Genomic DNA, 24,665 nt, shown 5'->3' with positions numbered 1-24,665 from the left:
TGGGGTGGTTTATACTAGAGAGAGAGGGGAATGGTAGGACTGGGGTGGTTTATACTAGAGAGAGAGGGGAATGGTAGGACTGGGGTGGTTAATACTAGAGAGAGAGGGGAATGGTAGGACTGGGGTGGTTTATACGAGAGAGAGAGGGGAATGGTAGAACTGGGGTGGTTTATACTAGAGAGAGAGGGGAATGGTAGGACTGGGGTGGTTAATACTAGAGAGAGAGAGGGGAATGGTAGGACTGGGGTGGTTAATACTAGAGAGAGAGAGGGGAATTGTAGGACTGGGGTGGTTTATACTAGAGAGAGAGGGGAATGGTAGGACTGGGGTGGTTTATACGAGAGAGGGAGGGGAATGGTAGGACTGGGGTGGTTTATACTAGAGAGAGAGGGGAATGGTAGGACTGGGGTGGTTTATACTAGAGAGAGAGGGGAATGGTAGGACTGGGGTGGTTTATACTAGAGAGAGAGGGGAATGGTAGGACTGGGGTGGTTCATACTAGAGAGAGAGGGGAATGGTAGGACTGGGGTGGTTCATACTAGAGAGAGAGGGGAATGGTAGGACTGGGGTGGTTAATACTAGAGAGAGAGGGGAATGGTAGGACTGGGGTGGTTTATACTAGAGAGAGAGGGGAATGGTAGGACTGGGGTGGTTTATACTAGAGAGAGAGGGGAATGGTAGGACTGGGGTGGTTTATACTAGAGAGAGAGAGAGGGGAATGGTAGGACTGGGTGGTTAATACTAGAGAGAGAGAGAGGGGAATGGTAGGACTGGGGTGGTTAATACTAGAGAGAGAGAGAAGGGGAATGGTAGGACTGGGGTGGTTTATACTAGAGAGAGAGGGGAATGGTAGGACTGGGGTGGTTTATACTAGAGAGAGGGGGGAATGGTAGGACTGGGGTGGTTTATACTAGAGAGAGAGAGAGGGGAATGGTAGGACTGGGTGGTTAATACTAGAGAGAGAGAGAGGGGAATGGTAGGACTGGGGTGGTTAATACTAGAGAGAGAGAGAAGGGGAATGGTAGGACTGGGGTGGTTTATACTAGAGAGAGAGGGGAATGGTAGGACTGGGGTGGTTTATACTAGAGAGAGGGGAATGGTAGGATTGGGGTGGTTTATACTAGAGAGAGAGGGGAATGGTAGGACCGGGGTGGTTTATACTAGAGAGGGGGATGGTAGGACTGGGGTGGTTTATACTAGAGAGAGAGAGGAATGGTAGGACTGGGGTGGTTTATACTAGAGAGAGATGGGAATGGTAGGACTGGGGTGGTTTATACTAGAGAGAGAGGGGAATGGTAGGACTGGGGTGGTTTATACTAGAGAGAGAGGGGAATGGTAGGACTGGGTGGTTTATACTAAGAGAGAGAGAGGGGAATGGTAGGACTGGGGTGGTTTATACTAGAGAGAGAGAGGGGAATGGTAGGACTGGGGTGGTTAATACTAGAGAGAGAGGGGAATGGTAGGACTGGGGTGGTTCATACTAGAGAGAGAGGGGAATGGTAGGACTGGGGTGGTTAATACTAGAGAGAGAGGGGAATGGTAGGACTGGGGTGGTTTATACTAGAGAGAGAGGGGAATGGTAGGACTGGGGTGGTTTATACTAGAGAGAGAGGGGAATGGTAGGACTGGGGTGGTTTATACTAGAGAGAGAGGGGAATGGTAGGACTGGGTGGTTAATACTAGAGAGAGAGAGAGGGGAATGGTAGGACTGGGTGGTTAATACTAGAGAGAGAGAGAGGGGAATGGTAGGACTGGGGTGGTTAATACTAGAGAGAGAGAGAAGGGGAATGGTAGGACTGGGGTGGTTTATACCAGAGAGAGAGGGGAATGGTAGGACTGGGGTGATTTATACTAGAGAGAGAGGGGAATGGTAGGACTGGGGTGGTTTATACTAGAGAGAGAGGGGAATGGTAGGACCGGGGTGGTTTATACTAGAGAGGGGGATGGTAGGACTGGGGTGGTTTATACTAGAGAGAGAGAGGAATGGTAGGACTGGGGTGGTTTATACTAGAGAGAGAGGGGAATGGTAGGACTGGGGTGGTTTATACTAGAGAGAGAGGGGAATGGTAGGACTGGGGTGGTTTATACTAGAGAGAGAGGGGAATGGTAGGACTGGGTGGTTTATACTAGAGAGAGAGAGAGAGAGGGGAATGGTAGGACTGGGGTGGTTTATACTAGAGAGAGAGAGGGGCATGGTAGGACTGGGGTGGTTAATACTAGAGAGAGAGAGAGAGGGGAATGGTAGGACTGGGGTGGTTTATACTAGAGAGAGAGAGAGAGGGGAATGGTAGGACTAGGGTGGTTAATACTAGAGAGAGAGAGGGGAATGGTTGGACTGGGGTGGTTTATACTAGAGAGAGAGGGGAATGGTAGGACTGGGGTGGTTTATACTAGAGAGAGAGGGGAATGGTAGGACTGGGGTGGTTTATACTAGAGAGAGAGGGGAATGGTAGGACTGGGGTGGTTTATACTAGAGAGAGGGAGGGGAATGGTAGGACTGGGGTGGTTTATACTAGAGAGAGAGAGGGGAATGGTAGGACTGGGGTGGTTAATACTAGAGAGAGAGAGATGGGAATGGTAGGACTGGGGTGGTTTATACTAGAGAGAGAGAGAGAGAGAGGGGAATTGTAGGACTAGGGTGGTTAATACTAGAGCGAGAGAGGGGAATGGTAGGACTGGGGTGGTTTATACTAGAGAGAGAGGGGAATGGTAGGACTGGGGTGGTTTATACTAGAGAGAGAGGGGAATGGTAGGACTGGGGTGGTTTATACTAGAGAGAGAGGGGAATGGTAGGACTGGGGTGGTTTATACTAGAGAGAGAGGGGAATGGTAGGACTGGGGTGGTTTATACTAGAGAGAGAGGGGAATGGTAGGACTGGGGTGGTTTATACTAGAGTTGAAAGGATATATTGGAGTGTATCAGTTGAATATGTGATCTGCATTTAGTTACATTCTTTTTTCATTATACCATTAATTGGTAGGAGTGCTGAAGCACAATGTGCACACAATACAAGATGCCTGTACAGATACTTTGTCAATCGTAGTATCTGTCCTAACTGATCGATGGACAGATACGTTATCTTACTGTGTCAGGGCCATGTGAGACAGAGGTCTCTCCCCAATTCTCCAAGAGAAGAATGAAGGATCCTAGCTGTCAGCCCCTCCGAGTGCTCAGCATTGCCATAAATGATCGCTGGGAATCCAAGGGGGTTATAGTGGGATCCTGCTCTTATAGCGCCAGGTCTGAGCTGGAGGAATCTATCCAGATACCGAGACTTTAAAATTAGACCCGTATGAGCCACACACATGCCACTCCAAGAGTCACAAGGGTGTTAGTGAAGTGACAGGCGGGTGGTAGCAGAGGTCCCCTGATGCCTGTTGATGTCACATTGTCGCCCTCTCGTCCTCTCCCCTGGAACCACAGGCATTTCATCATGACCTTTAACCCTGTCACCCAAGCCTAAAATATTTCATAATTGAGACTGGACTCTGAATATGGTAGTCGTGACCTTCGTCGAGTTTCTGTTTTGTATTCATTGATACTCCCCAAAAACATTTCACCCTGTCAATCACCCAATCAAATGTCATGTTGGAGACTGGGATCAGAATATGAGAGTGATGACTTTCAGAGAGTTATCTGCTTTGTCATGCGTTCATTGATGGCCCAAAAATTGTTTGTTTATTTTTGCTGTCTTACTGTGTCTCTTACAGGCGAGTATATCGGGACAAGCTGAAGTTCTGGACCCACTGTGTATTGGTGACTCTGGTGATCTTTACTGTCGTCTCCTTCTTTGCAGAGCAGGTCAGTAGGACTTTACACTGTCATGTATATTTCCGCCTCGCTAATATAAACAGCACACTTGTAGCTTGATGATCTGCGATTTAGCACTTAGTTAGCCCCAGGGCTCCATAAAGGGAGCTCTACAGGGGCACGTATCCCTCACTATCGGTTGAGTTTTGGAATGACTGAAATGGCGTCACTGAAATGAGACTGAAACCTGTCCATGTTGGACCGTGAGCAGTGGATGGTGGCTGAAGGTTTTTTTTGTTGATCATGGCACCTGTCAGATCTGAGGGGGTCGGGGTAAAGTTTCTCCTAATAAAGGTTAATCGCCAGAGCGACCGTGGAGGAATGGGCAATCCACACTGTGCACTGGGCCATTGGGACATGGAGGAATCTGAGGGAGCCGTCTTGTTTTTGTCCTAAGAATCATCCCTCTCCTCAGGCCTAAGACTCCACTCCTCCTTCCTTTTCATAGGCATCAGGTGCTTTGTTTGTAAATTGCCTCTTGATGTTGGAGAGCTGTTTACATCTCTGTGGTTTATTGGCTCAGGCTTGGACCAATAAACCACCTTTTGGTGACTTTACAGGATTTAAGTTGACTCTCCCGAAATGCTGTTGCCCTGATCTGTTCAAAGTCAAGAAAAATACAGCAAAAAGCTCCCGCTCAGAGCTAGCCACATGCTGACAGAGTAATGTCGAATTCCCTCTTTTTCACTCGTCTTTCAATATTTGCGTGTTTTGTGACGCAGTCCTTTGTGGTATTTTCTTCTTCCCTCAGCTGATTCTACTGAAGCGCAAGTTGTTTCCCAGACGCAGGGTCAGCAACGATGTCAACCCAGAGCGCGTTTGAAGAACGAGGGAAAAACGTCCTAATCCTCCTCTTTGCATTCACCCTCCTACCTATCCCCTCCCTCAACCTCTCTCCTTGAGTTCAAATTGAGGGCCATGCAGGGGTAGGTGGTGAGCGAGGAGGGCTATATCTCAGAACGTCCTCATCTGGGATTGCATCAGCATAGCTCAAGGAGAGAGGGACTCTTGTAAACAACGTCAATCATGTGTGGTGGGTAAGATGATTGACAGGCATCACCTGGCTGGGAGATGCTGGAGTGATGTCATGTGATGCGGTGCCAGTGGAAGAAGCCTGTGAAGCCAGACACTTCTCTTCTCTTCCACCAGGGGCGCCAGAGGGACTTATCGCCCACACGCCACCAACACACCAGGCTGTGGAGAAGGACACTGACTGAGCCAACTATGTGCTAAACTGCTCCAGTCCAGTCAGTGTGGGCAGTGTGATTGATGTACTGTTAAAACCATGATCTGGAAGCGATTGACGGGAGACACCATCTGTGGTGTGGGTTTACAGCACCTTAACCATGAGAGCTGTAACCTTGCGACGCATTCCAGAGGTTAGGTTGGACACTATTTTAATTTTTTTTAAATTTAACCTTTATTCCACAGAAGGAAAAAGGGATTGGGGAGGGAAGGGGTTAATCAGAATAATAGGAATTATGCCATTTGACCTGTTTCACCATGTCACTCCTGATCAATGTCTACATTCAACACAAGTGCCTTATTTTAAAAAGAGTGCTGCCTGAAGTATTTCAGTTAGACTGTATGACCTTGTTTACCCATTGTCCTTGCTTGCCTTTTTAAATGTCTTGGTTGGATTTGGTATTTACATGTCATAAGTGATTTCTTTCAAGGGCATGGGGTTCTGGGTGAAAAATGCCACACTGGTTGTTTTTTAAAATCATGAATGTTTCACACAGTAGACCACACAGCGATCAGCCATCCGCACAGAATGTGTCCCTGTGGGATACTGTACGTATAGCTCTGCTAGTGTCTGAAATTCAGATCTCTTCAGCATGCTCTGTAACATCTGATTGTATTGTTCAGTGAATGCGTTCCTTATGAATGCCACGGAATGTTAATTTAGCTCCACAAGTGTTCTACTACTGACCCTCAATTCTTTTCTGATTCTATGGTCTCTCTGTTGAGCCTTCCGTGCCTGAATTTGGTAGCTCTCCTCTCCGTTTACAAGCGGTGCATTGTGATCTTAATTATGATAAAACGTGAATGATTGCCAGCAGCAGTAGAACCATGATAATGTTTTGCTGCCTTACTATTGCTGAATATTTGTAGTGTTGGTGTACTGTGGTACGCAGTGTGCCAGATTACACAGCCTGGTCTGACTCGATGTAACATAGAAAATGAAAATCTGGGACACTCATTAGTATATGTAACCAACCGTAGCAAGATTACTTAAGGTAAATATTAGGAAGGTGAGCGTATAATGCGAACATCTAGCAACCCAAAGGTTGCGTGTTTGGATCTCATCGACAACTTCAGCATTTTAACTCATTTGCTAACCCCAGCTAGTGTTAGCTACAAATGAATACATACCATACTAAATGGAGTGCCACGGATTTATGTACAGAATACAACATGCTCTGAGACCAGGTTGAATTACAACAATGGGTGGTATGCATATTTGAAGTGTCAAGTTCACATTCTTAGTTTAGTCATCACTTTGGCTCATCCCAAAATCAAAAATAAACCTGACTCGCTTAGTCATGCAACTGAATTTCTTGAATGGAAAATATTTCTTTATTACAATCATTTAACTTGTTAGTATAAAGATGTTTTACTTGTATTGAACAGTACAATACCATGTTAAAATTGAGCATGTGGCCTTTTCAATGCATAGTTTACCCTGATTGAACAAAAACAGGTCGCTAACATTTCCAGACAGTCATTGAAATGTCACAATCTGAAGGCTCTCATTGGAATTCTACCCACCAATAAGTCAAAATGTCCTTTTTAGGGCCATTTTCTTTATGGTGGTCATATTCCTAGAGTAGGGGTTCTTGATTTTCTTATCTTTGTTCCAATAGTTGCATCCCTTTGTCTATCCTAAAGTTGTTGAGCAATGACCATTCAGCTATGCCCCAAAACATTTCAGAATCATACCATTCAACAATCACAAATCATTGAGTTTAATGTACCAAATGCATTCATTCACCTATACATGTGATAAAAAAAGATGGCTTCCAGTACAGAATTATAGTAAAATAAATTTCTGTAAAACATTCTCAGTTACATATTGTCTGATACTTCAACCATAAATACTGGTTTCATTGATGCAGAAAAGAAACATTTTAGTACTTCTTAAAATGCTTCAAATATTCAGACTTTTTAATTAAACAAAAGGATTCAAAGAATTAGCCCTTTAGGGAGAAGAACGTTGAAAGTAGACAGGACTCTGGTGTTAACGCATCACCAACATGACTACAAGGACTTCAACTGGAGTAGAGTTGAGGTTACAGAGGGTGGGGGATTCAGTCAGATGGAAGCCCTTGTAGAAGAAATGTCACTGTTTTCAGCATTAACCCAGACCCTTACCCTGCAGTCCTTGACAATTAGCTTACCATATCTCATTCTACTTTACAAACTTCATTTCACAAGTTATGAGGTTGAAAGGTTGATTTATTTTGTATTTCCTAGCCCTGATTGAGTTAATTTCATGTCAGATTGGGTCTCATTCATTAAATAAACATGACTAATGAATGATTTCAAGAGCAACAATATCAATTTGGGCAATGATCAAACATGTTCATTGGGTTGAGTTATCACATTGTTTTTAACAAGAGGCTGTGAAGACAGATGAGTCTAGTTTTCTGTAGCCTCTAACTTTACAGCATTGAATATAGGTCAATTAGTTAGGAATATGTATAATTGTCAGTCAAAACAATTGAGAAACCAAATTCAAGGAAAAATACAAAGCAACATTATTTGATCTTTGCCAAAAAATGTATTGTAGTTTACCCATAGTGTATGATTTGAATGAGCTGGAAAAAATGGCAAATGGTGCGCTTTGGATGTTAAAACCTGTCTGATGATATTTATCAAATCTGAGTCTCAGATTACCTCAGGTAGTGATTACTTCCTATATGGAGACAAAGAAAAACCAACCAACTTATTTCCATGCCAGCTACTCTGCACTCATCCAGTGAGATACAGACCAGTGTGTTACCCTTGACGATGGCTCTAATCGGGTGGTTATGTCATTCCTGTCATTACTCTAGCGTTATTACAGACAACCTCTAGTCAGAGGTGGTCACAGTGTCAAGGCTGCTGAGGTTTGGGGTGGAGGGGACCTCTTCATCATCGTCTGCTTTCAAGAGCGGGGCGGCATCCCCCGCCTCCTTCCTCCGGGCAAAACGTCAGTCGTGTTTGGGGGCAGCTTGCGCCGTGATGCTGAACACGTGAATGCGCAGGTGAGAGGCAATCTGGATGCACACGCCTGTGCAGTAGCGCGTCAAGTCAATCAACGACAGGACCTGGGGAGGAAATAGAAGGACCGGCATGAGAAATGTACTTGATGCACATAGGGCCTAGAGTTGTTCCCGGTCAGTTTATGTGGTTAGGGGAAACTCCTGGTCCTATATGGGAGACAACTGAAATGGGTTAGTGGGTTGAAAATGACACCAGACCTGTACTAAAACATTGTTTTGATGACAGAACTAGAGAATCGTAAAGACAAATCTGGGGTGAGAACTCACCATTGCGATATAGAGGACTATGTGCTCGTCGATGAAGCTGTTGAAGTACTGGTTGAGGAAGAGGAGGCCAGGCCCGATGAAAGCCGTGTCTGGGAGATAAAGCTCACTCTTAGTCATGTGGGCCACCTGACACAAGGACAGAGGAACACAAAAGGAACATACAGATATTGGAGGAGGAGGAGCAGGGCTAATGAATGAGCTAAGGTAAATACTGGTATGGCTTTCACTGTTACATATGGAGGTCCCATTTATGAGAGGAAAAGTATTCATTGCTTGCTTGATAATACACTCCAGACAGACAAATATTTTTTTAATGAATTTCCCTTCAGGCAGTAGAGTCAGTAGACTAGAGATATTAATAGATTGAGAGATGACAGCAAAGTAAGAAAGTGAAGACTATTATATTAAATGGAGCGCTCACAACTAGCTTGTTGGCGATCTTGGCGACGACCATGCCGAAAGTTAGGATGTAGAGACAGGGGTGCAGTTCAAAAAGCTTGTTGGATGACTTCTTGAAGATGATGAAGGCCAGTGTGAAGATGAGGCCGATGTGCATACCTGGTGCCAGCACACTCGTGTCCTAAGGGACACACAGCAAAATAATAAATAACTTTGAATTGTTAACCTAGAATAGAAGCCCCAAAAACTGTTGATTGTCCTAAAATGTACAGTGCCTTCAAATGAAATCAAACTTTATTTATACAGCACATTTCAGACATCGAATGCAACGCAATGTAAATTACAGTAAAAAAAAAACGAATAAAAAACAATGAAAATAAAAGCTGAAATATTTACTACACAACAAACTGAACAACTAAAAAGCACCATAAGAAAAAGCAAAGCTAAAAAGATGTGTTTTCAGACCTCTTAAATATGTCCACTGTTTCAGCCCCCTCAGACAGGCTATTCCAGAGGCTGGGGGCATATAACTAAAGGCTGCCTCTCCATGCCTCTTGGTCCTAGGCTTTGGGATAGTTAAAAGGCCAGTGCCAGAGGACCTGAGGGACCTACTGGATACATAACTTGAAAGCACTCAGAAAACATTGACACCCATTGAGTTTTTCCACATTTAGTCACTACGAAATTTCATCAGCCGGTGATTGTCAAGCAAATAACTGCAGGTTTCACGGTAATTGACTGCTAATTAACAAACACATTTAGTATCTCCTGGCTTCCACACAAGCCACTGATACAGACCTTTGGAACATCTACATTTTAAATAGTCTAATAAATCCATGTAGTATAGCCTACACCTTCACAATAAATCCATTATTTATTTTAGACAGGTCTAAAGAAACATGATATGAAGAAAATGGAGTCCATTTCAGAATAACATAATAAACTGGAGTAGAGGTCGGACGATTAATTAGGGCAGATTTCAAGTTCATAACAAATCGGTAATTTTTGGACGCCGATTACATTGCATTCCAAGAGGAAACTGTGTTGCAGGCTGACCGCCTGTTACGCGAGTGCAGCAAGGAGCCAAGGTAAGTTGCAAGCTAGCATTAAACTTATCTTATAAAAAACAATCAATCTTCACATAATCACTAGTTAACTACACATGGTTGATGATATTACTAGGTTAAATAGCTTGTCATGCGTTGCATATAATCAATGCGGTGCCTGTTAGTTTTATCATTGAATCACAGCCTACGTCACCAAACAGGTGATGATTTAACAAAAGCACAATCGTTGCACGAATGTACCTAACCATAAACATCAATGCCTTTCTTAAAATCAATACACAGAAGTAAATATTTTTTAAAACATGCATATTTAGTTAAAAGAAATTCATGTTAGCAGGCAATATTAACTAGGGAAATTGTGTCACTTCTCTTGCGTTCATTGCACGCAGAGTTAGGGTATATGCAACAGTTTGGGCCACCTGGCTCGTTGAGAACAAATTTTCCATAATTATGACATAACATTGAAGGTTGTGCAACGTAACAGCAATATTTAGACTTAGGGTTGCCACCCGTTTGATAAAATACGGAACGGTTCCTTATTTCACTGAAAGAATAAACGTTTTGTTTTTGAAATGATAGTTTCCAGATTTGACCATATTAATGACCAAAGGCTTGTATTTCTGTGTTTATTATATTATAATTAAGTCTATGATTTGATAGAGCAGTCTGACTGAGCGGTGGTAGGCAGCAGCAGGCTCGTAAGCATTCATTCAAGCTTTACTGCGTTGGCCGGCAGCTCTTAGCAATGCTTGAATCACAGCGCTGTTTATGACTTGAAGCCTATCAACTCCTGAGATTAGGCTGGCAATACTAAAGTGCCTATTAGAACATCCAATAGTCAAAGGTATATGAAATACAAATGGTATAGAGAGAAATATTCTATGCGTCATAATTCCTATAATAACTACAACCTAAAACTTCTTAACTGGGAATATTGAACCACCAGCTTTCATATGTTCTGAGCAAGGAACTTAAATGTTAGCTTTTTTACATGGCACATATTGCAATTTTACTTTCTTCTCCAACACTGTGTTTTTGCATTATTTAAACCAAATTGAGCACATTTCATTATTTATTTGACACTACATAGATTTTATTTCTGTATTATATTAAGTAAAAATTAAAAAAGTGTTCATTCAGTATTGTTGTAATTCTCATTATTACAAATAAATAAAAATTATAATAATAAAAAATTGGCAGATTAATTGGTATTGGCTTTTTTTGGTCCTCCAATAATCGGTATCGCCGTTGAAAAATCATAATCGGTCGACCTCTACACTGGAGGTGCTTACTGAGAAGATTGTGAATGTTCCTGAGTGGCTGAGTTACAGTTTTGACTTATATCTACATGAAAATCTATAGCAAGACCTGAAAATGGTTGTCTAGCAATGATAAACAACCAATTTGGTAGAGCTTGAAGAATAAAAAATAAAATAAAAAAATGGGCAGATGTTGCCAATCCAGGTGTGGAAAGCTCTTAAGAGACTTGTTGTAATCGCTGCCAAAGGTGCTTCTACAAAGTAATGACTCAGGGGCGTGAATACTTATGTAAATGAGATATTTCTGCAATTCATTTTCAATACATTACCACAAAATGTGAAATAAGTCAAGGGGCATGAATACTTTCTGAAGACACTGTATATGCAACATCTTACTACCACATCAGCTGTTTAGGCTTAAGTGTAATCAAAAACACTAAGCAACCCAAAAATTTCACTAAACACGTAATTACATAATACTTACAGCCACAGTGGAGCCGTTCTTGCCGACGCCCCCGTTGAGGATGACGCGGAAGTAGTTATAGCAGGAGAACACAGCTCCCCCAATGATGCCCAAGATGGGGAAGGCATACAGCTTCACCCCAAGGACGGGCAACTACAGGAGGGTAAAACAACCAAGAGTTTCAGTTAACAGAACTAATCAACTTCTGTCGCAACAGCTAGCGTTGTTTACACCAATAAGCTGTGGGTGGGCGGGGCATGCTGCTGAGGCCATGATGGGAGGAGAAGCCAATAATATTGCGTGGAGACATCAGCTTTTCTCTAGCCAGATCATGTGATCATGGTTACGCCACGGTGGATTAGCTACCCATAATTACCTTCTCACTTCTGATTGTGGCGTTTAGTCGTTAAGCCTCCACAGGCTGCACAGAGTGAAAGTGAAACAAAAGGACTATTTAATAACTAGTAGATTGTTGTTGTGGGGTTGGTTGGTTGATTGGTTGGTTATACAGTACATGTTAAGGATTGGTTGTGATGTCTTATGGTGCCAAATGTTGGTGTAAAATTTGTGTTGTCACAGTGACAAATGTTGGTGTAAAACGTCTCAAGTTTCCAAATCCTACAGCTTAGTTGACAGAAAAGGAAAGAGAGAGAGAGTGTATGAGTGGGTATGGGAGTGTGTGTTAGGTTTGTGTGCATGGATGGATAAATGTATTGAAGCCATACCCTGTAGTCCCAAAGGGCCACTCCACCAAAAGCTGACATCACATACATGACAACGATGGCAATCTGGACCTCTGTCACATCAACCCTGGGTGGAGAGAGATCAGAACCAGACTGTATATTTTATGAAACATGATGGACTAGACTTAAGTACTACGTCAAAAACAAACAGTCGTTATCTGCCCAGCAACAGGTAAACAAATAATATAATTGGGCATCATTCCTACTTACAGGCCAAAGCGTAGCGTTCCGGAAACATAGGTTTGCCAGTGTGCACAGAAGAACATGAACATCCCCACAAAGCCACAGAAGAACATCCAATCAGGGTAGCTTCCTACCCCACAGGATATACATGTTCCCACAGAAACAAACACTGCAGACAGAGAGACAAACAGAGAGAGACGAGATGAGAACTAATGAGTAACAATGTGTTATACTTCTGAGGCATAGAACAATGTATGTTGTCAGTCAATATGACACACTGGTTGCTATGACTCTAAACACTAAATGCAGTCTAGTCCAGACAAAAGTACAGGGAAGCCTCACTGCTTGAAATACACACTTGGTCAGGTACTGCAAAGCACCACAAATTAACAGGCAAAAAACATTTTTGGGGCCCGCACCTGTGGAGACAGCATCACAGCCGTGGTCAAAGAGCTCCCCCAGCGCAGAGCTGCTGTTTGTCCTTCGTGCCTGCTTCCCATCAATGGCATCCAGCGACTGATAGATGAACAGGCCCAACGCACTCAGGATGAAGGCCCATGCTGGAGCCTGGAAAGAGGAAGGGAGGGGAGGAGAAAGGAGGGAGAGCGAGAAAGGGAGGGAGAGAAATTTGATTAAACAAGGGGATGGAATGACCTGGTTTCTATTTCAACTAGGACAAACTTTTCCTCCACCCTCCCCCTTGAAGGGAAAGGTCTAGGTCTTTGTCTTCTGCGTAAACAGACTTGTTTACATGAGATGCAGGGTGTATTACCAAATCAGTGAAGATTGAAGAAAGCCATGACACACATTGGGGAAAGTTGTTTACCGTAATTGCTGGACTATTAAGCGCACCTGAATATAAGCCGTACCCACTGAATGTTTTACAAATATGTATTTTGTACATAAATAAACCGCACATGTCTATAAGCCGCAAGTGCCTACCGGTACATTGAAACAAATGAACTTTACACAGCCTTTAAACGAAACACGGCTTGTAACAAAAATAAAAAATAAATAGTAGTAAACAGTAGCCTACCAAGAAAGTCAAACTTCATTGCGGTGGCGATTGTTATGGCTTTCAGTCGGATCTGCACAGTTCCAACGTCTTATCATCGACTCATTAAGGCCAAGCTCCCGTGCAGCAGCTCTATTTCCTTTTCCAACAGCCAGATCGATCGCCTTCAACTTGAAAGCTGCATCATATGCATTTCTCCGTGTCTTTGCCATGATGAGGGTGACAAAATGACTACCGTAATCAGAATGATGGCAAGTTTGAGCGCGCTCGATTTACGTCACATTATGTGACGGTGCTCAGTTTTTTGGCGGCATGAATCTTGTGGGAATTTTTTTTTTTTTAAATTAGCCGCGTCATTGTATAAACCGCGAGGTTCATAGCGTGGGAAAAAAGTAGCGGCTTATAGTCCGGAAATTACGGTATCTTATTTTGAGTCACTTCTTGCAAAACAGAGAGTTGCTTGTGTTTGACAAGTTGAGATGTTTGACTATTTACCTCAACATGGGTTTGTTCTCTCTAACAGACATCTTATAATACATTGTCTAACATTTCCTAAAATGTATGCTTACTACAGCTGTTTTGTAAAAAATTATTTGAAAGGCAAAACAGCGTAATGCAGGCCTGGGCAATTATTTTCCACGGAGGGCCACATTAAAATATATTTTTGCCACGGAGGGCCACATTAGAATATATTTTTGCCATCGCCGGCCAGAAGCATATTACAGGATTGTACATCATGGGAATGACTATGTTGACAGTAGATGTATCTACTGTAAATCACGTCCAGATATGCTACTTACTTAACTTTTTTAACATGCACAGAAATAAACCACATCCATGTTCTCCTTTTGGTAGGTATTTTCATTATTAAAATTGCAATGAATTACACGGAGGGAAAAGTACTGTGCATTCAGCACCACGGACAGAACTCTTGTTAGCGGGTATGCACAAAAAACACCAGAGAGCTCAAAATTACATTTAAAATACTCAGTGTGAGGAGTGAAGTCTCTGATGGGCATTGACTAGAGCAGTGAAGTCAGGTATAGTTTGACGTCGCTATGCGCAGGATTGCTAAGAGTCGGTCATAGATGATCTGTGCCTTGACTTGTTATATTTTCATCACTGAAAATGTCTGTTGACATACATTGGGTCAACCTAAAAGTACAAACATCTTCTGAGCATGACTCCTAATGTTTGGAAAGTGTTGTTCATCGAAAGATGCATAGAACCTCGTCAGTGACATTGTTTTGAATAGTTCTCCAATCACTGCATCAGACTGAAGATTGATAAGCTCAAGTTGCAGGTCAGTGGGAGCGTTATCCACATTGAAGGTGAAAGGAGAGAAAACCAACAGCATGTCATTTTCCAACACTTTGAAATCCTCAAAACGACGAGAAAACTCACCGTTCAAAGCACACAGCAGCGACGTATACTTGGGTCAGAAGGTGGGTGAGATTGTTGGCTTCTACTTGGAGGGTCAGGAGGAGTAATTTTCACTTGAAGGCTTTGACAAGGCTGTACATCTGATGTGCAAAAAGGCCCTTCCCTTGTAGTTTGGAATTCAGTTAATTCATGACAGCCATGATGTCCACGGTGAAGGCAAAATCAGCCAACCATTCTTTATCTTGCAGTTGAGGGAAATCCACATATTTTCCTTTCATTTGCAAAAACGCAGCAATCACCGACTTCAGGTCCCCACACCCTTTTAAGCACCTTCCCCAAACTCAGCCATCTTACATTTGCGTGGTAGGGTGATCTGCATGACCCGACAAACTGCCTGTGGCTGAAAGATTTTGTGCTTATGAAGTTTACCACTTTAGTGACTGTATCCACAACATGGCTCATTTTCAGAACACATTTACAGAGCACCTCCTGATGAATAATGCAATGCAGGAAAATTATTTTCTGATCTGGGTTCAGCTCAGCTACTTGATCTTGTATCCTTTTCAAAGGGCCAATGTGTTTTCCTGTCAAGTTTGGGCACCCATCAGTGGTCACACTGGATAACTTTTCAAAACTCAGTCCCAGCTTTGCCACACATTTATTAACCTCCAATAAATATTTCCCTGTGGTTTTGCCCTTCATTGACTGTAATTTCAAAGTCTGGAGTTATGCCTCATCACAATATCAACAACTGCGCCGTGTCACGTGCATTACTGCTCTGATCCAGGTCCAAGGAGAAATAGGTGAAATCCTTTACCTTGTTTTTCAACTGCTGTTCCATATTCTCTGCAATGTCTTCAACACGCTGTGTCTAGGGTTGCAAAGGGTCGGAAACTTTCTGGTAAATTTCCGGAATTTTCCATGGAAGTTAAGCCCTGGAATTTGGGGAATTTTGCTTAAATTAATAAAAAAAAGTTAGCTTAAAACAGTGAACCTTTTTTGAGAGATACACAAGGCAATTCTAGGTATTGTGGCATATTTTGGTTAAACTATCCCCAATTCAATGGAATTGCAAATCTCCACATGCAGAGTGCATTCTTCCATCACATGTACAGCTGATTCTCAAGATCTTGCACACTAATGAGATGCTATTGAGCCCACACTACTACACTGTCTGAGCCAAGGACTACATGCTTTCTGGTAAGTTTTGATTACAATACTGGGTGGGGTGAATATATTTTATATGACATACATGATATTTTGTTAACTATTAAATAGTAACCTACAGCAAAGTGTGTTTAAATCATTTCTAACTGGTTAACAATTTCTGCTAGTTAGTTTTTGCTACCATGTGGGTTTTAGCTTGCTTGAGCCTGCTAACTGAGGAGTGTTAATTCACCTGTTTCCATACATGTTCCATTTTAAAACATTTATCTTACAAAATGAGATGTTTAATCTAACAGCTTAACTAATTATCTGTACATGGAATTGTATGTGTTTTCCCCCTCATTTTTACAGGAAAATGCCACAGGCACTATCTGGTGTGGAGACATTTCACTGCAGCTAATGTAGAAGGAAAAGCTGTGTACATTTGCAAATACTGTGCCAAATCACATGTGAAGAATGCAACAAAGATGCAGAATCATCTGGCCAAGTGCATAAAGTTCCCTCAGTGCTCACAACCTCTGACAAAAGTCCCTCTACTTCTTTTCGAGGTGAAAATAATTAATCAGACACCTTATCGATAGCAACAGCTCATGGGCCTCCTGGAATCAGAAGTATTTGTGACTCAATGGAGGAACGTAGTCAGAGAAATGCTGATGAATGTCTTGCTCGAGCTGTGTGTGCAACTGGTTCACCTCTGATGCTCACAGGCAATGTGTATCGAAAGAGATTTCTCCAACCAGACATGCTTTATCTATTCATTTGCTGGATGCAGAGTTCAACAGAGTTCAAGTGAAGGTCAAGCAAATCATAGAGAAAGCAGACTATTGCAATCAGTGGTTGAATGTTCGTGGACAAGGAATAATTAACTGCATAATCTCCACCCCTCAACCAGTATTCTACAAGTGCACAGACACAAGGGACAACAGACACACCGATCTCCACCTTGCAGATGAGCTGTAGACAGTCATCAATGACCTTGGACCACAGAAGGTATTTGCACTGGTGACAGACAATGCTGCGAACATGAAGGCTACTTGGTCTAAAGTGGAGGAGTCCTACCCTCACATCACACCCATTGGCTGTGCTGCTCATGCATTGAATCCTCAAGGACATCATGGCACTGAGAACAATGGATACACTCTACAAGAGAGCCGAGGAAATGGTTAGGTATGTGAAAGGTCATGTTATAGCAGCAATCTACTTCACCAAGCAAAGTGAGAAGAATAAGAGCTGCCCAGCAGCACCCGTTGGGGGTGGTGTTGTCATCATGTTTGACAGTCTCCTGGAGGGGAAGGAGTCTCTCCAAGAAATGGCCATATCACAGTCTGCAGATATGGCCAGCCCCATCAAGAGGATCCTCCTGAAGGATGTATTTTGGGAGAGAGTGGTAAGGAGCCTGAAACCTATAGCAGTAGCCATTGCACAGATTGAGGGAGACAATGCCATCCTGTCTGATGTTCAGACTCTGCTTGCAGATGTAAGAGATTAAATCCGTACTGCAATGCCCACTTCACTGTTGCTCCAAGCCGAGGAAACTGTAGTTCTGAAATACATCGAAAAGCTTGAAGACTTCTGCCTGAAGCCCATACAAGCCGCAGCATACATGTTGGACCCCAAGTATGCTGGCAAGAGTATCCTGTCCTGTGCAGAGATCAACAAGGCATACAGTGTCATCACTACCATGTCTTGCCACCTTGGCCTGGATGAGGACAAAGTTCTTGGCAGTCTGGCGAAGTACACTTCCAAGCAAGGGCTTTGGGATGGAGATGCAATATGGCAGTCGTGACAACATATCTCATCAGCCACCTGGTGGAAGGGACTTTGTGGATCTGAGACTCTTTCCCCTGTTGCCTCCATCATCCTCCAAATCCCACCAACATCAGTCGTCTCAGAGCGCAACTGGTCCTTGTTTGGGAACACACACACACTAAAGCACGCAACAAGCTGACCAATACAAGGGTTGAAAAATTGGTGGCCTTCCGGGCAAATTTGAGGCTTTTTGAGCCTGACAATGAGCCATCCTCAACAAGGTTGGAAAGTGACAGTGAAGATGAGGCCTCAGAGTCTGATGTTCAAGAGGTGGACATTGAGGAGGTCCAGGGAGAAGACACGGAAGCCTGAGAGGAAGACAACCAAAGCTTTAGTGTCTAAACTATCATTTTACAGATGTTGAAAATGTTTTTGGGAGATGCGATGGATCATTCAATATCCCTTTCTTTTGTTGTTCAATGAAATCATCCCATGTGAAGAGTCAACTCAATTAAATTTAAATTCGTAACCAAATAGATTTTTTTTCTGGGAAGGATTTAATCATTTGCAATTATGTCTACTTATGATAAGGTACAAGGTTTATGTTTCTGTCTCCATGTGACATGGTAAATATATCCAATGCAAAAAACAGCTATATTTAAAATGGTATTAATATTATTTCCCATATATTCCCACGGAAAGTTTCCACCTCTGAATATTCCCCAAAATGTGCAACCCTAGCCGTGTCACTGTTCGTCTTGACAGGGAAACATTTTCAAAACAGCTCTTTCTTGTCGGGGATAAGTATTGCTGCAGAGTCAATTAACATTCTTTAATAAATTTGCCCTCATCGAATGGCTTGCTATGTTTAGCAATTTTGTGGGACAGTACATAGCTAGCTCTCGCAATTCCGTCATTTGCTGAATACAGCTTTGTGAAAAGTCCTTGCTGCTTTTGCAACTGAGAAAGCAACTGTTTCAATGCACTTGCCCTCTGCTCAGAACACATTTCTATATTTCTCTGCATGCTTCGTCTGGAAGTATCAGGACAGGTTGCAGTCTTTCAAGACAGCGATGCTCTCTTTGCACACAGCTTTCACTGATACCGCAATAAAGAAATATTTCAATGACATTCATTTGAATGTTCCTCCCAACCCCCACCACACACACACACACACACACACACACACGTGTGAGTGTGTAAGAAAAAAAATGTGAAAGTATGGTAAAGGAAAGTAGATGACCTGACTGGGTGAGTTTCTACCACTGGGACTTGAAGTATTCCCAGCCATCTGGACATTAGGGGTGAGCCAACAATCAGTGTTAATTATCTCTCTATACAACAATGTACGAGTAGTGGAGCCAGACATTTGTTGGTGAGTGGGCCTCAAGAAATTTGGGTGGGACAATTGTTTTTCTTTAAATAAAGACAGCTGTTTTCCTAAATAAATCAAAAATAAAGTTAACTTTCTGAAATTCTACAAAATGTTACCATGGGGCAAAGAGAAAACTGCTGTTTTAAAGCACATTTCCTGCAATTCTACACATTTTTCCATGGGGCAGAGGAAAATGTGCTGTTTTGAAGCTCCATGTTATTCTACACATTTTGCCATGAGGCTCAGAGAATTTAGTATTTGTTAAGTTAATTAAAGCCAAAATATAGGTGTGTTGACTGTAATAAAAGGCACTGGACTGTGAGCTGTCTTGTTTGCTAAATCAAAATCAAATGTATTTATATAGCCCTTCTTACATCAGCTGATATATCAAAGTGCTGTACAGAAACCCAGCCTAAAACCCCAAACACCAAGCAATGCAGGTGTAGAAGCACGGGTCGGTTAAATGAACAAATAAAGGCGGCAGTGGCATGGTGTATTTGGGGAGTTTCTCCCATTCTTCTCTGAAGATCCTCTCAAGCGCTCAGGTTGGATGGGGAGCGTTGCTGCACAGCTATTTTCAGGTCTCTCCAGAGATGTTAGATCGGGTAAAGTTCGGGCTCTGGCTGGGCCACTCAAGGACATTGAGACTTGTCCCGAAGCCACTCCTGTGTCGTCTTAACTGTGTGCTTAGGGTCGTTGTCCTGTTGGAAGGTGAACCTTCGCCCCAGTCTGCGGTCCGGAGCACTCTGGAGCAGGTTTTCATCAAGGATTTATCTGTACTTTGCTCCGCTCATCTTTGCCTCGATCCTGACTAGTCTCCTAGTCCCTGCCAATAAAAAACATCCCCACAGCATGATGCTGCCACCACCATGCTTCACTGTAGGGATGGTGCCAGGGTTTCCTCCAGACGTGACGCTTGGCATTCAGGCCAGAGTTCAATCTTGGTTTCATCAGACCAGAGAATCTTGTTTCTCATGGACTGAGTGTCCTATTGGTGCCTTTTGACAATCTCCAAGCGTGCTGTCATGTGCCTTTTACTGAGGAAGTGGCTTCCGTCTGGCCACTCTACCATAAAGGCCTGATTGGTGGAGTGCTGCAGAGATGGTTGTCCTTCTGGAAGGTTCTCCCATCTCCACAGAGGAACTCTGGAGCTCTAGGAAGAGTCTTGGTGGTTCCAAACTTCTTCCATTTAAGAATGATGGAGGCCACTGTGTTCTAGGGGACCTTCAATGCTGCAGAAATGTTTTGGTACTCTTCCCCAGATCTGTGCCTAGACACAATCCTGTCGCGGAGCTCTACGGACAATTCCTTCGACCTCATGGCTTGGTTTTTGCTCTGACATGCACTTACATAGACAGGTGTGTGCCTTTCCAAATCATGTCCAATCAATTGAATTTACCACAGGTGGACTCCAATCAAGTTGAAGAATCAAGTCCAACAAGTTGAAGAAATATCTCAAGGATGATCAATGGAAACAGGACGCACCGGAGCTCAATCGACACACAAAGGGTCTGAATACTTATGTAAATAAGACAATCTGTTTTTTTTTGTTGTTTTTTTTGAAATGTGCAAGCATTTCTAAAAACCTGTTTTTGCTTGGTCATTATGGGGTATTGTGTGTAGATTGATGAGGAAAAATGTATTTAATACATTTTAGAAAATGTGGAAAAGTCAAGGGGTCTGAATACTTTACGAATGCACTGTATAGCCATATAAGCACAGTGACATAGGCCTCAATGCAGTCATATTCATGGCTTATTGGTGGTGTGGCTTTCAGTTAGTGATTTTTGACCACCCATCCCATGAGAGAAGGTCATTCCACTTAATCTAAATGCCATTCCAGTGCACTGCTTGCTATGAATTCTATCTGATGGTGTTTGCATGTTTAGGTAAAAAGACAAATAATGTCCCGTTTGGAACACTGACATGTAGAGAGCATAATTATTAAAAAATGTTGTTCCCCAATCTGATTCGATGGGCCTGGCTTTCCAGTAGGTGGGTCCGGGCCCACCGGTTGCAATGTACTATACTAACTTCTCTCTGCACAACTGTGTTCTCTCTGCACTGTACTTGCCCAACTGTGTTCTCTCAACACAACACTACTGTATTGGCCTAACTGTGTTTGTGTCCCATTGGTTTGTCCACCACAACTATTTTGACAGTAGTTTTTTTTCTCTCTTTCTAGATATCCTGCTGTTTTCCAGTCCCTTCCTCTACCAACAACAAACTGCTCTTCAGTAACCCCTGCCCTAAAAAAAAGCCCTTTCTGTATACAGGTAGTCATCTTAGTTACATGGCTCTCAGGCAAGTTCTGTATTGAGTATAGGCATACAGGGTCACCCTTGACATATTTTCAGTTGGTCAGTGACAGTAGTGTATGCTGCAGCTTATGTCAAGGCCAGGTAGCCCTTTTATCTAGTTATTCAAAGCTGTACTGTATATACAGATTGCAGATAGAGACGGGTTACATGTGAGTCCATGGCTGCATTGACAACAGCTTGTGCTGCATATAAAATGCCCTTGTTGAATTGTCTGCTGCACAAACCTGCCTGGAGCTTGATGGAATCTGGACTTTGTGTCAGTGGTGAGATTCCAATCTGTACTGTGGGATGGGTGGACAAAGGTGTAGAACTAATAAACATACTGTAACATCTCTGAATACCCGACAGGCACGTGCCTGAACGCAAACTATACAAAGGAAGGAAAAGAAGCCAAACAGCCAAAGGGGTAGGTTCACACACACCCTCTCTCTTCAGAGAATCAACCTAAGCAGATGACATGTCATAGTATGAACACGTGGCATGGTTAAAACCTAGGTATTCGACCTGTTAATGATTTGCTGACTATGGTTGAAGTTGTATGCCTATTGTTATCTACAGTTGAAGTCGGAAGTTTACATACACCTTAGCCAAATACATTTAAACTCCGTTTTTCAAAATTCAACATTTAATCCTAGTAAAAATGCCCTGTCGTAGGTCAGTTAGGATCACCACTTTATTTTAAGAATGTGAAATGTCAGAATAATAGTAGAGAGAGTTATCTATTTCAGCTTTTATTTATTTCATCACATTCCCAGTGGGTCAGAAGTTTACATACACTCAATTAGTATTTGGTAGCATTGCCTTTAAATTGTTTAACTTGGGTCAAATGTTTCAGGTAGCCTTTCACAAGCTTCCCACAATAAGTTGGGTGAATTTTGGCCCATTCCTCCTGACAGAGCTGGTGTAACTGACTCAGGTTTGTAAACCTCCTTGCTCGCTCACACTTTTTCAGTTCTGCCCACAAATTTTCTATGGGATTGAGGTCAGGGCTTTGTGATGGCCACTCCAATACCTTGACTTTGTTGTCCTTAAGCCATTTTGCCACAACTTTGGAAGTATGCTTGGGGTCATTGTCCATTTGGAAGACCCATTTGCGACCAAGCTTTAGCTTCCTGACTGATGTCTTGAGATGTTGCTTCAATATATCCACATCATTTTTCTTCCTCATGATGCCACCTATTTTGTGAAGCGCACCAGTCCCTCCTGCAGCAAAGCACCCCCACAACATGATGCTGCCACCCCCGTGCTTCACGGTTGGGATGGTGTTCTTAGGCTTGCAAGCCTCCCCCTTTTTCCTCCAAACATAACAATGGTCATTATGGCCAAACAGTTCTATTTTTGTTTCATCAGACCAGATTAAATTTCTCTAATAAGTACAATCTTTGTCCCCATGTGCAGTTGTAAACCGTAGTCTGGCTTTTTTTTAATGGCAGTTTTGGAGCAGTGGCTTCTTCCTTGCCGAGCGGCCTTTCAGGTTATGTCGATATAGGACTCGTTTTACTGTGGATATAGATACTTTTGTACCTGTTTCCTCCAGCATCTTCACAAGGTCCAGGTCCTTTGCTGTTGTTCTGGGATAGATGTGCATTTCTCGCACCAAAGTACGTTCATCTCTAGGAGACAGAACGCGTCTCCTTCCTGAGCAGTATGACGGCTGATTGGTCCCATGGTGTTTATACTTGCGTACTATTGTTTGTACAGATGAACGTGGTACCTTCAGGCGTTTGAAAATTGCTCCCAAGGATGAACCAGACTTGTGGAGGTCTACCTTTTTTTTCCTGAGGTCTTGGCTGATTTCTTTTGATTTTCCCATGAAGTCAAGCAAAGAGGAAATGAGTTTGACTGTAGGCCTTGAAATACATCCACAGGTACACCTCCAATTAACTCAAATTATGTCAATTAGCCAATCAGAAGCCATGACGTCATTTTCCAAGCCACAGTCAACTTAGTGTATGTAAACTTCTGACCCACTGGAATTGTGATACAGTTAATTATAAGTGAAATAATCTGTCTGTAAACAATTGTTGGAAAAATGACAAAGTAGATGTCCTAACCGACTTGCCAAAACTATAGCTGGTTAACAAGAAATTTGTGGAGTGGTTGAAAAACGAGTTTTAATGACTCCAACCTAAGTGTATGTAAACTTCCGACTTCAACTGTATTTGCTTAATTTACATGATCCAATCAAACTTGCGATAAAGTAATATTAACTTTAACATTCTTGAATAAACATTCAGCCACACTTACTCCCAGTTACCTCAAATTACTATTCGCTTGATTTACGAGTGGCTGAGCAAACATGGTGGCAAAATTTGACACGAACTCTTATTTGGCATTTTAATCAAGCAAATGCATTAAGTCAACAACAATAGACTATTAGACAAACTATCGAGGAACAAAACATTAGTGGACTGTGCACATTTTCCACCCAATATGCTGATGCTTTGAGCAGTTTTAATTATTATTTTACCTTTATTTAACCAGGTAGGCCAGTTGAGAACAAGTTCTCGGTTGTAAAGTAACAATAGCGCTGTAAATGTATTCGAGTTGCAACAAAGTTACACATGATCTCAGAGTTACAATGCTGTCATGGGATGTTGCTACATGGCTACTCGAAAGTTTCTCCCCCCCACCCCAAGGTCGCAAAGCACCTACCTCCTCTGTTGCCGTTGGACAGTAAAACACCAACACTACAGTTGTGACTATATTTATTACCAGTCCAATTATAGTCAGAGTATTAGGCGCTACCCAAGTTGGAATTTGTTGGACCAGCCAATTCCAATATATCTGACAAGGAGGTTCGAAAAGGGATCGACCCGAAGCGCTATATTTGTGCTCCTCTAGCCGCTTGAGTTGTGCGGCTGACAGCGGCTCCGGCCACAAGAAATGTGGCATTGTTTTCAGCTTCGGCGTAGCCTATCACCCAGCGATACTCTTGACGTTCTTGTGGGTTTCAGGCACTGATATCTTCACGCGACCAACCAGAAAATACTTGCTCATTTGGCAGTTACGTGTGAACAGTCATTTTTCTAGAGCGAACCATGAATGTCGATATTTTTTCCGTTTGCGATTGACAATTGCGTTTCAGCAGGAAGCAAGTCTCCGGAAGGGAATTGAGGCCGGGAATTTCAAATTAAATGTAGTCCATTGGCTGCTAGGAGCAGTGAACTACAACTGCAGTAGGTTACTACAGCT

At 42.7% G+C, this 24,665-nt stretch overlaps 2 protein-coding genes across 4 annotated transcripts in view; one reads left to right on the top strand and one right to left on the bottom strand.

The window, feature by feature from the left end:
• Window positions 1–22,071, top strand: part of LOC120049940 (N-acetylglucosamine-1-phosphotransferase subunits alpha/beta-like) — a 43,169-nt gene extending 21,098 nt beyond the window's left edge. The window contains exons 20-22 of one of the 3 annotated variants that reach the window (XR_005477150.1): window positions 3,712–3,802; window positions 4,563–4,844; window positions 4,961–6,368. Coding sequence is in view for 2 of the 3 variants with exons in the window: in XM_038996457.1 (XP_038852385.1) it covers window positions 3,712–3,802; window positions 21,335–21,469 (226 nt within the window). In the remaining variant the exon portion in view is untranslated. Of the gene's footprint in view, window positions 1–3,711; window positions 3,803–4,562; window positions 6,369–21,334 lie in introns of those variants that run through there. The other 2 variants (XM_038996457.1, XM_038996458.1) reach the window with 2 other exon arrangements.
• Window positions 6,365–24,579, bottom strand: LOC120049942 (cholinephosphotransferase 1-like). The gene is made up of 8 exons (XM_038996459.1): window positions 24,126–24,579; window positions 12,880–13,027; window positions 12,488–12,629; window positions 12,260–12,344; window positions 11,556–11,687; window positions 8,768–8,926; window positions 8,347–8,472; window positions 6,365–8,124 (listed from the first exon to the last, which is right to left on the bottom strand). Exons 1-8 carry the CDS (start codon window positions 24,363–24,365, stop codon window positions 8,008–8,010), a joined length of 1,149 nt encoding a protein of 382 aa, XP_038852387.1. The 5' UTR covers window positions 24,366–24,579; the 3' UTR covers window positions 6,365–8,007.
• Between the last annotated feature and the right edge of the window lie 86 nt (window positions 24,580–24,665).

The sequence above is a fragment of the Salvelinus namaycush genome, chromosome 6, assembly GCF_016432855.1.
Source record: "Salvelinus namaycush isolate Seneca chromosome 6, SaNama_1.0, whole genome shotgun sequence".
NCBI classification, from domain to species: domain Eukaryota; kingdom Metazoa; phylum Chordata; class Actinopteri; order Salmoniformes; family Salmonidae; genus Salvelinus; species Salvelinus namaycush.
This window is presented reverse-complemented; position numbering and strand designations above follow the sequence as displayed.